General features: G+C 35.8%; 2 protein-coding genes across 3 annotated transcripts; one reads left to right on the plus strand and one right to left on the minus strand.

The window, feature by feature from the left end:
• The first annotated feature begins 3,091 nt into the window (after window positions 1–3,091).
• On the plus strand, window positions 3,092–6,085 carry LOC109160226 (protein kinase 2B, chloroplastic-like). Its single transcript, XM_019308467.1, has 6 exons — window positions 3,092–3,323; window positions 3,914–4,239; window positions 4,316–4,451; window positions 4,543–4,679; window positions 5,184–5,307; window positions 5,525–6,085. The coding sequence occupies exons 1-6, from the start codon at window positions 3,263–3,265 to the stop codon at window positions 5,926–5,928; spliced, it is 1,188 nt and encodes a 395-aa protein (XP_019164012.1). The 5' UTR covers window positions 3,092–3,262; the 3' UTR covers window positions 5,929–6,085.
• Window positions 6,086–6,218: 133 nt separating this feature from the next.
• LOC109160225 (CBL-interacting serine/threonine-protein kinase 3-like) lies at window positions 6,219–11,449 on the minus strand. 2 transcript variants are annotated; one of them, XM_019308466.1, is made up of 14 exons: window positions 11,308–11,449; window positions 10,051–10,270; window positions 9,571–9,633; window positions 9,392–9,463; window positions 9,155–9,262; window positions 8,962–9,042; window positions 8,809–8,862; window positions 8,600–8,725; window positions 8,421–8,510; window positions 7,950–8,072; window positions 7,761–7,868; window positions 6,954–7,067; window positions 6,694–6,825; window positions 6,219–6,505 (listed from the first exon to the last, which is right to left on the minus strand). In XM_019308466.1, exons 2-14 carry the CDS (start codon window positions 10,219–10,221, stop codon window positions 6,431–6,433), a joined length of 1,317 nt encoding a protein of 438 aa, XP_019164011.1. In that variant the 5' UTR covers window positions 10,222–10,270; window positions 11,308–11,449; the 3' UTR covers window positions 6,219–6,430. The 2 variants fall into 2 exon arrangements, with proteins under 2 accessions (XP_019164011.1, XP_019164010.1); XM_019308465.1 differs by having other exon boundaries at window positions 6,954–7,073.
• Between the last annotated feature and the right edge of the window lie 4,586 nt (window positions 11,450–16,035).

Consider the following 16,035-nt stretch of genomic DNA (forward strand, 5'->3'; position numbering starts at 1 on the left):
TGAATTGCAGCCACTGTGATCTTGGAGTTTACCTCTAGTACCTTAGTTAAATGTATGATGACTGCATACTTTGGTGAGTAGAAATGCCACACTGATAACAAAGATGTAAACTAGTTTAGGTTGCTAGTTGATCAGCTTAGATCAAGAAGGTCAAGCGCTAGTAGCGTAGGGATAGGTTGAGTCAGAAAGACTTTGATAAACCAGTCTAGGTTACTAGTTGACCAGTTCAAACCAAGAAGGTCAAGTGCCATTCGCTTAAGGTTATGCCGAGTTCGAAAGGCTTTAATAACTCAAGGTTCATATTAGGGAAAAGAGAGTGGGAAATGAGAGAGAGGTGAAGAGAGGGCAACCCTCACCTCGATCATCCAATTCGCTCCAACAGATATGCATGATTTTGTAGTCAAAGCAATTTTGTCACTTTCGTGTACCCATTGGATGGTAACCCTTTCGGGGCTTCCTTAAGGACCGATTCACTCTACATAGATTGACTGAGTGCATGCCATTTTTATTTTTTTTCGTTATTCATGTCAGCATTCTTACTTCTGATATTTCCAAAGTCTGTTCCATTGAGAATTAAACATGAAACTTTGAGATTACCAAGTTAATATCTTGATTAACTTGATTGGGATGCCCCCGTATTATTATTAGGGTTTGATTTTTTATTTAGTTGTCATGATTTATCTTCAACTTGCCTTTTTCATCCTCTCATCAAATTGTAATCAATGTTGATGGATACCCCTGAGTGCAATACCCAGTCAGAAGCATGTCCCAGCACTCGGGGCTCGCAGCTTGACCATTTTGCCCAGAATATTGGGGGGACCCAGTAGCCAGGTTCCTCGCTGGGGTGTCGAGTTTAGGCCCAACCGCTCAACCCCTTACATGCAATCGGGGGAGATGCAACCGACTAGGTGCCAAACCCAGAGGGATGAGAGAGGATTTTCCAAGGACTTCCTCCAAGTTTTGGGCGAGATTTTCCTTTTCGACATTAGGAAAGAAATCTGACAATTTAGAAAACTTTCTTAAGATCAAACTTGTTAATTTTTTTTTTTCAAGGCATGTAAATCTTGTATAAATACCCCATGGGGGCACATTGAAAGGGGTTCAGAATTCAAATCTCTTGTAGTAATTCTGTCAATTTATTTTTCTCATTTTCTCCCTTAAATTGTTTTACGGTTGTGTTGGCCCGTCGTCTGGCTACCATTCGGCCGTGAAACCAACACTGGCACCGATTATGGGGACCGCTACAAAATGAGCGTCTTCAAACTTTGATTATGGCATGCACTTGTCGTAGTCGGCGAAACACCAGCAATGCTCGTAGCCGTGGTTTCCCGGAGATCTCCGAGAGCGTTTGAGCCGTTCAAACTCCGACGAGTGATCGGTAGCCCGTACAACGAACTCTAGACAATTCGACACACCGCCCAGTGGAGTGTCACCTGCAATTCCCAACCCTGTTGTCAACAGTCGCGCGCGCTGACTATAGCGGAAGTTATGAACTGCGTGCTAGACATGTACGAGTGAGAAAGGGAAGGATTGCCTGCCCTTTTCGGTCAACAACGAGCTAATCAATTGGTTTGTGCGGGGCAGGAGGAGCGTACCGCTACTCGTTCCCCTGGGCACTCTGTCCGTTTAGAAGGGCGCACGCCAGCACGTGCTAGATCGACACGTTCCGTTCGTTCGCGGTTAGGACCTGGAGCTAACGGGCAGTACAACAAGCTGAGAGACAAAAACCCTCAGACTTATGCTCAAGTTATCCAGCGGGCCAATAAGCTCGCCGACACTGAGGAGGCAGCCAAGTAAAAAAGGCAGCATGAAGAGTTGTTGGCGACTATTTCACTCAAAATGACGTCGTTTTGAGCGAAATAATCTTAAATCATGCAAACTCTAGATGTTTTTAAGTTAATATTTTAATATTAACTATCAAAATATTAAATAGTTTATAATTATCCTGTCTTAAAAAAATAAAAAATAAATAAATAAAATAATAGCCAAAAGCAGCCGTTGCAGAACATGCGCATAAATAATTGGAAATTTGGGATCATTGTATTAAACTGCGTGGTTTGACCATCTTCCTTAAACAACAAAATTGCCAATTGCCATTCAAATCTAAACGTTCATTTACAATGTTTTATTTATGCTTCTTTTGAAGACTAGTTTCTTAAATCTTAACTCATCATCTCAGCCGCCTTCTTGGATTTTACCTTTCTTTGCTTCTAAAGTTCTTAAAGTCATCATCGTCAAATCCGACTCTGTGTTTCCTTGTACCATTATATTATTTGGCCACTTGGGTGAAAAGAATTCAGGATTTGATCAATTATTGTTTTCCCCCTTAATTGTTTAAAAATAAAAAATAAAAAATTACCCCATTAATTGTTATCAACTTAGGTAAAATGTCGTGTCTGTATCACTACTGGATATACTAGTTTAATCATTTTTCAATAAAGAAATTTATTGCAATTACCAATGGATGAGGACATAAACATGTCCTCAAAAGAATTGAAACGGGTATAAATTAGAAACAAACCTAACAAGTTTTCTTTCCGAGATAATTATAACAATCAAGGAAGGTAATGTCATTTGTTTCACATATATCGTTAAAAGTTGCATTCGCTTTTGAGATGAGGAATAATATGAATTTCTATAAAAATTTATAAACTATTTCATATTTTCATGTCTTTTAGTTGACAATGTTATTTGGATTTGTAAAAATACACTCTGACCGTAAAGTATTAGTATTATATTATATTATATAATACTCCGTACATAATAACACTATTTATAAATAGAAAAAGTATGTATGTTTCAAGTTCGATTTTAATGAGAATAGCCTCTTGATATTATTGGTTTGAACTGAATAACTTAAACTAGTTTACTTTAATACTTTATCGAATAATAACAATATTTTCATCATCAAAGAGCAAAGAAACATTTGTGTCCAGATTCAGATGTAAATTACGAAAGATGTTTGAGGAACAAATAAAATGAGAATTTTAACTCAGTGGTGAAACAGAAAGGCTTTAGGTTGGTCAAACGTTTGAACAATTGAACCTAACTAGCAACTACCCAATTTTTCATCAAGGCATTGCAATTTGCATCATTTAGTCAAAACTTCTGACACATGATCTCATATGTAGGAAATAGGAATGGGTTCACAGATATTCAAATCTTGGCTCTCTGTCATCCTTCTCCTCCTCCTTTTTCCTCCTTCGATTAGATTCCCAGCTTCTAAAAGGCAAAGAAAAGGTTGCAGTTTCCTGTTCTAGATATGGGTATTTGCATGGGGAAATCTGCTAAGCTTGCTCATGCTTCTTCTAGTCTATTCCCTGGTACTCCCTCCCTTATTCCTTTGAGTTGACTATTTGATTGAATTCTGTACTTGCAAGTTGCAACCACATTTTGATTTGCACACATGGTGTTTGGGTATTTGTCTAGATGGGTTTTTGGCAGTGTGATTTCTTGGGAGTGGCACTTTTCTTCAGTCGGCAGAAACTGCAGATTAAACATAGATAGCCAATTAGAATGCCAGATTCTATTCTATTCTGTTCAATGTTCAGATGAATTTGGTGATGCAATAATTGTTTAGCTATATTGCTTGCCTTGAATGTATGTATATATATAATATACTTTTGCAAACCTGTTGGAAGCTTTTGCACTTGGAACTGTATCAAAATGTTGTTCTCCACTCTTGTGGTTTCTGAATACTGATGTACATTGAGGGTACAGAGAATGAATTTGGTGTCTTGTTGAAACTTCTATAGATTCAAGAAACTTCTGTGTTGTAAAAAAGTGCATATTCTAATTTGATTGGACTAGGTTTCCTTTGGTTTCATCAGTCTTTTGTTTCTCCCCTACTAATTTAAGCAGATTTGTTGCTGAAGTTCATATAATGTTATCATGTCGATCGGTTTTGTTCCAGATTCTAAGACTTCTCTTGAGAGTGAGAAGAAGGGATCAGGTCGTTATGGTGAGCAAAGACTTAATGGAAGATCAACCAGTACTACTACAACTTCCGATCTTGATCTCTCGATCTCCACCTACCTCAATCCTTTTACCTTCAACGACCTCAAAACTGCCACTAGGAACTTCCGTTCGGATAGTCTTCTTGGTGAGGGAGGATTTGGCTTTGTTTTCAAAGGATGGATAGATGAGAAGACTTTGGCGCCCTGCAAACCTGGGACTGGGATGGTTGTGGCTGTAAAGAAACTTAAGTCAGAAAGCTTCCAAGGTCACCGAGAATGGGTTGTATGTACCTTAAACCCTTTGATAATATATGAGTTTTGGGTTACTTTTCGTTACCTTCTACTTGTTGAACCTGCAGGCAGAGGTTAACTACTTAGGCCAACTACACCACAAGAATCTTGTGAAGTTGATTGGGTATTGCACAGAATCTGAAAATAGACTCCTGGTTTACGAATTCATGCCAAAAGGAAGCTTGGAAAATCATCTATTCCGAAGTGAGTAGATTTTCTTCTCTGGCATGGCTCGGTTAACTGTTTGTTTCTGTAATTGATATCAATAATATTGTATTTCCGATTCTCTATACAGAAGGAGTTCAACTTATGACTTGGAGTACCCGAATGCGTATTGCAGTTGATGTTGCACGGGGGCTTTCTTTCTTACACAGCTTGGATGCCAATGTGATCTACCGCGATCTTAAGGCTTCCAACATTCTTCTGGACTCGGTACGTACACCAACAGATTCCTTTGATTAGCATTTACAACCCGAATTCCTGTCTTTAATTAGCCACCTTTATGACACGGGCATAGAGTCCGGCGCAGCGCACAACGCCCGTGCTGCGTCCCGAGGCCCCTCATGCCCCGCAGACCAGCCTTACCCACATACGCACCACACTGGTTTCGCCCTGCCATGGGCTCATCAGAGAAGCCGACAACAGCTCCCAACCAAGTTGTGCCCTTTGAATCGCATCAGTCCCCTTCATAGTAAGTCCAAGACTAGCGACAGACTCCCCAAACTTAATCGGGTCGGCGTGCCTAACTCGACCAGACCTTAGCATCTAGGCAGAACAACCTTAACGCTATTGACGCGCCCTTCACCCACATGGCATTTGCTAACCAGTTGGCCGTTTCCACATTCTTTAGGGTCTTAACACGGTCACGGAAAACAGTCCGTGACATTTAGCCTTAAACGTTACGTTACTCAGCAGTTTTTGCTGAAATTTCTGCAGGACTTCAACGCGAGGCTGTCAGATTTTGGCCTTGCAAGAGATGGTCCCAGCGGGGATAGAACTCATGTTTCGACTAGGGTGGTAGGAACACAGGGCTATGCTGCACCTGAATATGTAGCAACAGGTAGGTATCTTTAATTTGCTCTCTCTTTTATGCAATGTTGAAAAAATCGCTAGGCGCCCTCTAGGAGCCTGGGGACCGCCTAGGGCGCCTAGGAGGCCAACCGCCTATCGTCTAGGCGCGATTTTTGCAACACTGCTTTTATGTGTTGAAGGAAGATACATCTTTGGTTTCTCTACCTTTCATCGTTTTTACTTACAAGTAAGTCATAACATAACAGGTCATTTGACAACAAAAAACGACGTATACAGCTTTGGGGTTGTGTTGTTGGAGCTCTTATCAGGGAGAAGAGCGATGGGCGATGAGAATGCGGGGGGTGCCGCACAAGAGACTTTAGTGGATTGGGCATTGCCATTCCTAAGCGATAGCCGGAAAGTTATGAGAATCATGGACTCGAGATTGGGTGGGCAGTATCCGAAGAAAGGCGCCCAAACTGCCGCTGCTCTTGCATTGAAGTGTCTCCACATCGACCCGAGGGCTCGGCCTTGCATGCCAGATGTTCTTGCTGCTCTGGAACAGCTTCCAGCACCAAAGGATGTGGTCTTCATGGATGCACCACCCAAGTTACAGAACCATGTAAATGATAAGCTCATTCATCCTCAAAAAGTTAATAGAGTGCAGTAAGATCAGTTCTCATAAACTCCACATACTTGTCTAAATATTCTTCTTCTTTAGTATTCATTTCATTTCATATGATTGTAAATCACCCATCAAGTTTTGATAGGTATGAAGTACATATATGCAAATCCAAAAAATAAAAAATAAAAAAAAAATTCAGTTCTTTCATATTCAATTTTCTTTTTTCATCCAATCCCTTCTGTCACCAACCCCCCACCCCCGCTTAGTTTTTTGTTTTTTGTTTTTTTTTTTTAAAGAAGATTTGTGTTTTTTGCAACATTGACTAAATATTGTCATTGACAGCAGCAAAAATGGTGTCAAAGAGCCAATAACATTTGTGTTTACAACAGCAATCATATCCCATCAATCTACATCACAAATAAATACAGATGATTCCCTTGGTGCCAATTCTCAAACAGGCTTAAATGGAAACCAAATCTTCTTCACAATTAAATACAATCTGTCTTGTTCCCATTCAATTCAATGTACCAAAACTGGTAGAGGGGTTCTACTTTGTTTCTTGCATGTCTTCTTCGGTTCGCCATACCACATCATCGAGGCAGGTTGAAAGATTTTTGTAGAACTGCGGGGCGAAACAATAAGATAAGGATCGAGAGTTGCACTGAAGGGTGTACGTGGCTTAAGCACGCTCCCTCATGTGTCGAACCATGACCTTTGCTCTGGTTCTAATACTAAATTGAAGGATTTGTTCTGTCTAAACCAAAAGCTTAAGCTGATAGTTGAACTGCACAATTATATTTTTTAGCGTACCTTGTGGAATTCCAATGTGTCCCCTTTTGCTTTTCGCACTTCAACCATATGCAGAGAAGGAGCAACTTGGAATACCTCGGTTGCAACATTAAGGTTTCCTTTTCTTCCCGCTTTTATGTTTTCCAACCGCATCTGATCGAGATGGGAAAGTAAGAAACAAGTTACCTCGTTACCATCTTTTTGAGGTCACAGGAACATGATATTATTGCAGAAAATTAAACTGTCTATAGCTCCCTATTGTAAGTGAAATTAGCCAAAACCTTGTAGTTCTTTTTCTGAACATCAAAGCCGAGGGGCTTTGCAGCTTCTTCAATCTTGCTGATTATCTCGTTGGCTGGGCGTTTTGACGTGAACCTTGTTTCTCTCTTGAATCCCTGTGCCTTGTAGAATGCCAAAAATGCAAATTCTGATCTCAACATCTCATATTTATCGTTCGTGTTTAGAATAGGACAGAGACAGAAAGAAGTCATTTCTTTTTATTTAGGAATAAGGTTCAAATTGGCCACCGAACGTAACCTGAAAATGCAATTAGGCCACTGAACGAAAAAAAAGTGCAATTAGGCCACTGAACACTCCAAAAACGTGTAATTAGTCAACTGAACACTCTAAATGTATTCAATTTCACCGGATAGCAGGTTATCATCAATTCTAGCAGGTTATCTGCTTACGTGGCAGCTGAGTTGGTATTTTTAAATAATTTTTAATAATAAATAAAAAAATTGAAAAAAATTAAATAAAAAAAATATAATAAAACGACGGCTGGCCACTCCGTTGTTTTTAAATTTTTTTTTTTTTAAATATTATTAAAAATTATTAAAAAGCCAACTCAGCTGCCACGTAAACAGATAACCTGCTAAAATTGATGGTAACCTGCTATCAGGTGAAATTGCATACATTTGGAGTGGTCAGTGATCTATTTGCACCTTTTTTTCGTTCAGTGGCCTAATTGCATTTTCAGGTTATGTTCAGTGGCCAATTTGAACCTTATTCCTTTTATTTATTCAATACGGTCACATAAAGATAAGATTACAGGTAACATTATGTGCACAATGCAGAAAGAAAGAGACCTGCTCATCGAATAGATTCCCGAGGTTGAGTCCTTTAGACATAGAAATTAACTCGAATGCATTCATAGAAGTTGGCTGCTCTTCCTTTTTCTCTGTTACATGATGCTCCTGTTATAGTACAAAGAAGAAAAAGTGCACTCGATGAGCTATAATCATGTTATTCGATTCTGAAATGACCAGAAAACTCACTTCAGAATCCTGAAAAACAGCTTCAACATCGTCGAGGTTTGCATCTTCTTTCTCGTCAAAAACAGGCGGTTTGTAATCTTTCTTAAACCATTCATCTTCCAGAATTTCGGGAACTGTTATACGCTGCATATAAGAAAATGATCAAAAAGGGAATGTTGAAAACTAAATAGATAGGTTTATCTATAGGGTTGTGTCTGTTTATGAATAGGTGTAAGTTATTGATAGTTATTTACAGTTATGTCTTTGTGTATATATATGTACTGTGTTTCTGTACTAGAAACAGAGAATATAGAATATATTATAACATCTTAGTTTTATATACATTCTCTCATTTCTGATTCTTCATTATTGCTTCCGCCTAACTGGCGGGTGGTGTTATTCTCCACCCGCCAGATCATTCCATCTTCCAAATTCAGCAAGAATTAGAGTGGCAGCTCTTTTAGAGAGGAAAAGAAAGAGTAGTGTGCTTACGGTTACAGGGTTCGGGTCCAAGATTTTGGTAATTAACTTCATGGCACCGAAAGAGAACCATGGCGGGCAAGTAAATTCAGCTGAAGAAATCTGCATAGGGCGTAATGTGTAAACCTCAGAAAGAGACGAAAGTGAAAGATTAACTCTTGAGTCTTGAGTAAGACTGGGTAAATGCTCACTTTTTTATACAAGTTCACAAGATTAGAATCGTCGAAAGGCAAGTACCCAGCGAGCAATACAAAGAGAATAACTCCACAGGACCAGAGATCGGCAGTTGAACCATCATAGCCTTGATCATTGAGAACCTGAGAAACGAATATGATAGATATGTGGGACTAAGCATTTTAAGAAAGTGGCAATCGTTTCAAGCTGGGGTGGATTGTTATACCTCCGGAGCAACATAGTTCGGAGTCCCACATGTTGTGTGAAGTAACCCGTCATCCTGCCAAGTTAAACTGTAAAATGGAGCATTGCATTCTAGTGATATAGAGCTTTCGGCTAAACCCAAAAAGAACATTGTACTCGAAGAAAAAATAAATACCCGGACTTGCTGGGACAGAGCGCTCAATCCAAAATCAGAAACTTTGAGGTTTCCAGAAGCATCCAACAATAAATTTTCCGGCTGCACCAGCAACCAAACACACGAAAAGTGCAAATAGTTCGAAATGAGAAAATGGGAAAAAGTAATAGAAAACGTTCTTGATTAAAGGTAGCATTAGAGCAACATTATCCACCTTTAGATCTCGGTGGTAGACTCCTCGGCTATGGCAATAATCAACTGCGTTAATAAGTTGTTGAAAATACTTCCTAGCCTCGTCTTCCTTCATCCGTCCATGATTTACCTTCATAGCCAAGAAAGCAAGTATAAGAGTAAGTCGAATTTTAGATTACCACAAAAATTCTGGTTTTATACAGCTGCCAAGTTGCAATTGTCAAATAACAGGAAAGAAAAAAAGGAAGAATCTTCATACAATTTTGTCGAAAAGCTCTCCACCAGTAACAAATTCCAAAACAATGTATATTTTGGTCTTGCTTCCCAGCACCTGAAGGCAGATGAAATAAAAGTGTTAAAAAATTATGTATAACGCTAAGGGTTATAGTTCTTCATTGCCTCGTACAACAGAGAGAAGAGAGAGAGAGAGAAAACAACCTCGTACAAGCGAACAACATTTGGATGTCTTATCAACTTCATTATAGCAATTTCCCGCTTGATCTATCAAATCAAGCATATAACATCAGAAAACTAAGATCATGAAAAAAACAAAAATTAAACCAGAGAAGCTGCCACATTAAGAATGCACAGATAAATTGGTATCGACAGATAATACAAGAGCATCCTGGATTGCCCTGCATGTTGAGCATATAACCATTAATGTGCAATCCAACTATCAGCTTAAGCTTTTAGTTGTGATGGAACACATGCTTTAATTTGGTATCAAAGCCAGACCAAAGGTCGAGACTACGGTCCACGTGTTGCTTGAGCCCAGCACACGTGAGGGGGCGTGTTGAGCAACCATTAATGTGCAATCCAACTATCAACTTAGGCTTTTAATTGAGATGGAGCACATGCTTCAATTCTGCATAATACTGTTTTTAAGGAAACAAAGAAACAAACTGGTCTACAATGTACCTGTTCTGCCATTTTGTGCTTAAGGACCTTATCCTTGTCAAGAATCTTGAGAGCAACAGCATCTCCCGTCTCGGAATTCCTTCCAAACTTAACTTTGGCAAATGTTCCCTCGCCTATCGTCCTTCCCACTTCATAATTACCAACTCTTCGCTTGATTTTGGACTGGCTCATGATTGACTAACTCTATACAACTGCAATACACTCCCCCCTAAAAGTGCTACTGCAAATTTATCACACTTATTGTTAGATCCCGGGATTACTAAACCAAAATGGGAGTTCTATTGACAATTAGACGATATTTGCATTACAATCATTTGACCCTTTTCTGTCAGACAATCATCAGATAACACAAATTATGTCAGATTCCAGAAAACTGTTTCATATATCTACATCTGTTATGTTTAAGATCATCAAAATAAATGTCAAGCTTAGAGCAAGTCATGGGCATCCAATGTCTTGGTAGATCAATAAATAGAATATGTGAACTGGAACCAAGCAACCTGATAATTTCATGAATATTCAAGCAATTCCCTGAAATTTTCAAGACAGATTCATATTTTTTGTGGAACTAAGCTTAACTACATTTTTATATCATAAGTTTTTTTGTTTGTTGTTATAACTGGGTGTGTGTGAAGGGGAGAATCAAGATATCATAGTCTTCTAATATATAATAAAAATGACATAAAATATTTTACATTGCTTCAAAGAAAAGAGAGAATGATTAAAAGATCTATTTTAGATTAGTCAAAACAAGAATAAGGAATAATCTATAAATAATGATTTGCTGTGTGTGTGTGTGAGAGAGAGAGAGAGCCACACCTCAAATTCTCAAACATAGAATTCAAATCCATGCAAAGCAACCTCAACTTCCCCAAGTAGTATAACCCACAATTAACCCAACTTAACAGCCAAAACCACAATCAAGAATTAGCCCAAAAACCAGAAACAGAAAGTGTTGTTATTTGACAATGTAAAAATGGGCAAGAAGCTTCCAAATCAAGATCAAGAAAAGAGCTAGAAATGACCCATCCCTAAAACGGTTTGGATCTTTTGATAGAAAATCCGAGCTGAGGACAAAGATGCAAAACCAAGAAACCCCAAATAGAAAAGGAATTCCAAGTGAAACAAAAATCAAAACCCCAGAAAGCTCAGCAGAATAAACTCTTACTGTTGAGGTAAAATTAAACACTCAAAAAGAAAGAGAAAGAGAAAGAGAGAGAGAGAGAGAGAGAGAGAGAGAGAGAGAGAGAAATATACTTGAGGGGTGTTGAGCAGAGCCTTAATGGTGGAATTGGGATTGATAATAGATACAATAGAGATGATGATATATGGTGAGAATGATGAAGGAAGGCTAGGCCGCAGCCGCGGCCTTTACTCTCATCTCTTTCACAGTTTAATTTGCATAAATAATAAAATTAAATGATTAGCTATTCTTGAGGTCTTGGTATGTTGAGAAATTCAGGTAATTAATGTAACAATTTTTTGTGTCTATAAAAGCCAGTGTACTAGCATTACACAATTGTTATTGTTATTTCATTTTTTCTTTTTGTAATAAAAAGAAAAGTTGGCAATTTAGCCTGACGTTGGAGAGAATATAGTCCACCGGTTTTGTGGGCTGGTGGGGACTGGGGACCAGAATGCCATTTTCCATGCATGTTGAATTTATTGATTCATTCTTCACTTTACCATCGTTATACCGTACACCAGGGTGTACATAGCAATGTCCGCTCCGCGCCTCTCAAAACAACATCATTTTGGTAAATTTTGTATTTTCAGGTATAAAATTTCGTGCATTCTATTATATAATCATATACATTTAGAACATGAAAATTTTCAATTATAAAATTCTGTGTTTTCAGGTATAAAATTTTGTGTATTCTATTATATAATTCTGTACATTCGAAACATGGAATTTTGCAGTTATAAAATTCTGTGTTTTCGGGTACTCCCTCCATCCCTAATTGATCGTCTCATTTGCTTTTTGCACGGGTTTTAATACAACATAACAAATGTTACTAACTTTTTAATTTTGTCCATCAAAAGTAGGTGTTATTTGTATAAAGAACATTTGTACATCTCTAGAAATTTGAAAAGTCAAAGGGATAAATGGGGAAATGTAGAGTGATATTTATGTTCAATTTTGAAAAGATGACACTATTTTGGGACAAACTAAAAAGGAAAGTAAAAAATTTAAAATGGGACGGAGGGAGTATAAAATTCTGTGTATTCTATTATACAATTCTGTACATTCAAAACATAAATTTTTTTCAAGAAGTTAAGACACGCAAAAAAGGTACAAAACGACGTCGCGCACAATGCATTATACGCATTGATGCACGGTATAATTTGCGTTGACTTTATTCCATGCATATTCCCAAATAAATTTTTTGTTGTCATAAAAATTTTGTATTTTGTAATATTTATAAATTTATAAATTACTGTATATAGTATAAAATTTTAAGAAAACTTTAAGGTGCTAATCAATATCAGTGTCACTTGTAAGGCAAATTATGCCCTGGAAACGTGTTCACTATGAATGGTGAACACGGATTCAAACGGTGCCGCTTTTACGAAAAAAAAATCGCTAATGTGGTGTTAACGGCGCGCGTTTGGTCAGATTATGAATTTTTGTTATGAGATTATGAATTACTGTAAATTCATAATCTCATAACAGAAAATTCATAATCTCATAACCGAAAATCATAATCTCATAATAGAAAATTCATAATCTCATAAAAGAAAATTCATAATTCTATAACTGCACATTCATATATCCATACAATTATGAATGTGCAGGCATGAATTTATGAATGTGCAGTTATGAAATTATGAATTTTCTTTTTATGAGATTATGTTGAAGAAGCTTGCGCGAAGAGAAAGTGAAACCGCAAAATGTGAAAATGAAGAAGAAAAATCGCGCGATTAATTAAAAAAAAAAAAAAAAAGATAACAGTGCACTGTTACTGTTGGGACCGTATTCATCATGAATGGTGAACACAGTTGCATGGCATAACGATCCCACTTGTAATGGGTAAATCTAAAAGGGTTTTTGGTACGATCAAATAAAGAGTTTCCTTATAAAGGGATAAGATAATCATGTTTAGGATCAATAAATCCTATTGTTCCTAATAGAAGTATGTGGGATTCACAATGGACTATCGTCGGCGCAGCAGTCAAACTAGGGCAGAGCAAGGCAATGTGCCATCACATAGCCCAAAAAATTCTGTCAAAGAGAACCATTTTCAGAATAAATAATTCTTTGATGTCAACCCCAAAAAACATAGTGGTGTAGTTGTGGAAGAGTGTCAAATGCGAAGGAGGTCTCCAGATAAAACATACAAATTAATTATAGTTATTGATCTTGTAAAAATCAACCGTTCAAAATGAATATAAATTTAAAAAAAAAAACGGTGGTATTATGATAATTTTACGTATTGTTGAAAGCTTAATGTGCGTAATTTTAAAGATTAAGGTGCGTCATTTTAACACTTAAGGTGCATCAGTTTTCCTTCAAGAAAATTTTAAGGTGCTTAATTGTAAAGCTTAAGGCGCGTCATTTTAACACTTAAAGTGTGTCATTTTAACACTTAAGGTGCGTCATTTTTAATATTGAATATGCGTTATTTTAACATTTAAGGTGTGTCTTTGTAACACTTAGTGCACCATTTTTAACATTGAAGGTGCACCATTTAATACTTAACATGCGTCTATTTAACATTTAAGGTGCGTCATTTTAACACTAGCTTTTTTATTCCCAAGAAACGCATTTTTTTTTTTTAATTTTCATTGATTTGAACCGTTAATCTAAATTTGATCAACAGCTCATATCTCACCCCATATTTCACCTAAGAGACTCTTCGACCCGATCTCTTCCCTCTGTGTGTGGAGGGGGGCGGGGGGTTGTACCTTTGAACCAATTAGAAACAATTTGGAATAAATTGCGGAGAAGACTTGATATAGAAATGAAATCTGCTAATTTACACATGTTGAGTTGGAATGCATGAAGTGGGTTGTACATACTACATAGTCATGAATAATGTTGAGTAATTATTTAGCTGGACTGTCACTGGGATTGATTTGAGAGAATACAGTCCACCAGTTTTGTGGGGGACAGAAGCTAAGAAGAGCAGGATACGACAGGGTGTTCTCCATGCATGTTTTTTATTTTTTATTTTTATTTCTTTTTAAATATTATTAACTCTATTAAAATGTAGTATCTGGTCTACACTTTCTCTAACTACTGCAGTCCAAAGAGTCAGTACCCCACCTCTAAAATTTGCTCTTGTGACCTTCCCTCAAAGAGAACTGGAGGTACCATCTGAGCATAAGGTGTTTGACAATTATATAATATACTAGTATCTTATATGCGCGATGCGCAAAAATATATGTCCAATATTAATACTTAATGTTAAAATCTTAGTTAACCAAGTGCCTTGTCCATTGGTATTGGATTGCTCGTCTAGGTTTCGAACCTCAGTATACCCATAGATTGTATGGGTATCCCCCTTTCTTTGTAATAAAAAAAATGTTAAAATCTTAATTATATTAATATATATATATATATATATATATATATATATATATATATATATATATATATATATATATATATAATTGTTGAATTCATATTAATATTAATGAAGTAAGAATGAAGTAAGAATATAATCCTATATATAATAAAGCTATATGGTCTTGTGAAAATTAAATGGTGATAATCAACATTTAATTTTCACAAGACCATAATAATATTGTTGTTAATTATAATAACAATAACAACAACAATAATAATAATAATAATAATAATAATAATAATAATAATTGCCATAATAATAATGATAATAATGATAATAATTGCAATAATATATATATATATATATATATATATATATATTTATTTATTTATTTATTTATATTTCAATTTCTACTAGCAAATTATTGTGTGAACGATTGTCCACATAATTGTATGGATCATGAATATCAAATACATTGTTAATATATTAAAAATACATTATTTTTATATTGAAAGTACCTTACATACATATATAATGTACCCTTAGTATATTTAAAATATACTTTTTATTGCATGCAACCTCAAAGTTCATAAGTTTGAAATTACTATATGGCATAGCTAGGCGGCCTAATATTTAAGATTGTTGATGTGCATATTAAGGACTACAGAGACAAAGATGCGTTATTCGTGGATTCATCGGATACTATCCAACAACACTCTCCAACTTAATTGACGTGAAGTAGGCTTAGTAACATTAAGATTATATTCTCAAATTTTTAGTTCTCATCTTTTATTGATTACACACTTAATTCGATAGTATTTTGAAGAAAAAATAAATGTTTGAACTAAGATTGTGATTTTGATCTTTAAAGATCAATTGTATGTTGCTATATCTAGAGTTAGAAATCTCAAAGGTCTAAAAATTGTGATCCGTGGTGACTCTAAATTGTAATTCAATTACTATTATAGTTTACTAAGTTCTTAAAAATTTGTAATATTAAATATTATCTACTAAATTTTTAATATAGTTTAAGATTTGTAGTAATCAGCCACCTTAAATATTATTTTAATTGTAAATATATATATGTTCATAATTTTATCATAGGAATTCACACATAATAATTATTAAATAACAAAATTTTTATATATAAATAAACCTCATATAGAGTATATTTTTATAACATATTTTCCGTGCATCGCACGGGACAAATACTAGTAATAATAATAATAATAATAATAATAATAATAATAATAATAATAATATGAATTCAACAATTATATATGTATAATCACAAAATTAATTGTAATTATAGAAAATTTAACGACACATGTTTAATTACTAATTTTTTACGCGCATTGCGCGATTGGGATAATGCCCAATGTTTTATATATATATATATATATATATATATATATATATATATATATATATATATATATATATATATATATATATATATATAAGTACTTTAAAG

Source organism: Ipomoea nil, unplaced genomic scaffold, assembly GCF_001879475.1.
Source record: "Ipomoea nil cultivar Tokyo-kokei standard unplaced genomic scaffold, Asagao_1.1 scaffold2845, whole genome shotgun sequence".
Taxonomy (NCBI): domain Eukaryota; kingdom Viridiplantae; phylum Streptophyta; class Magnoliopsida; order Solanales; family Convolvulaceae; genus Ipomoea; species Ipomoea nil.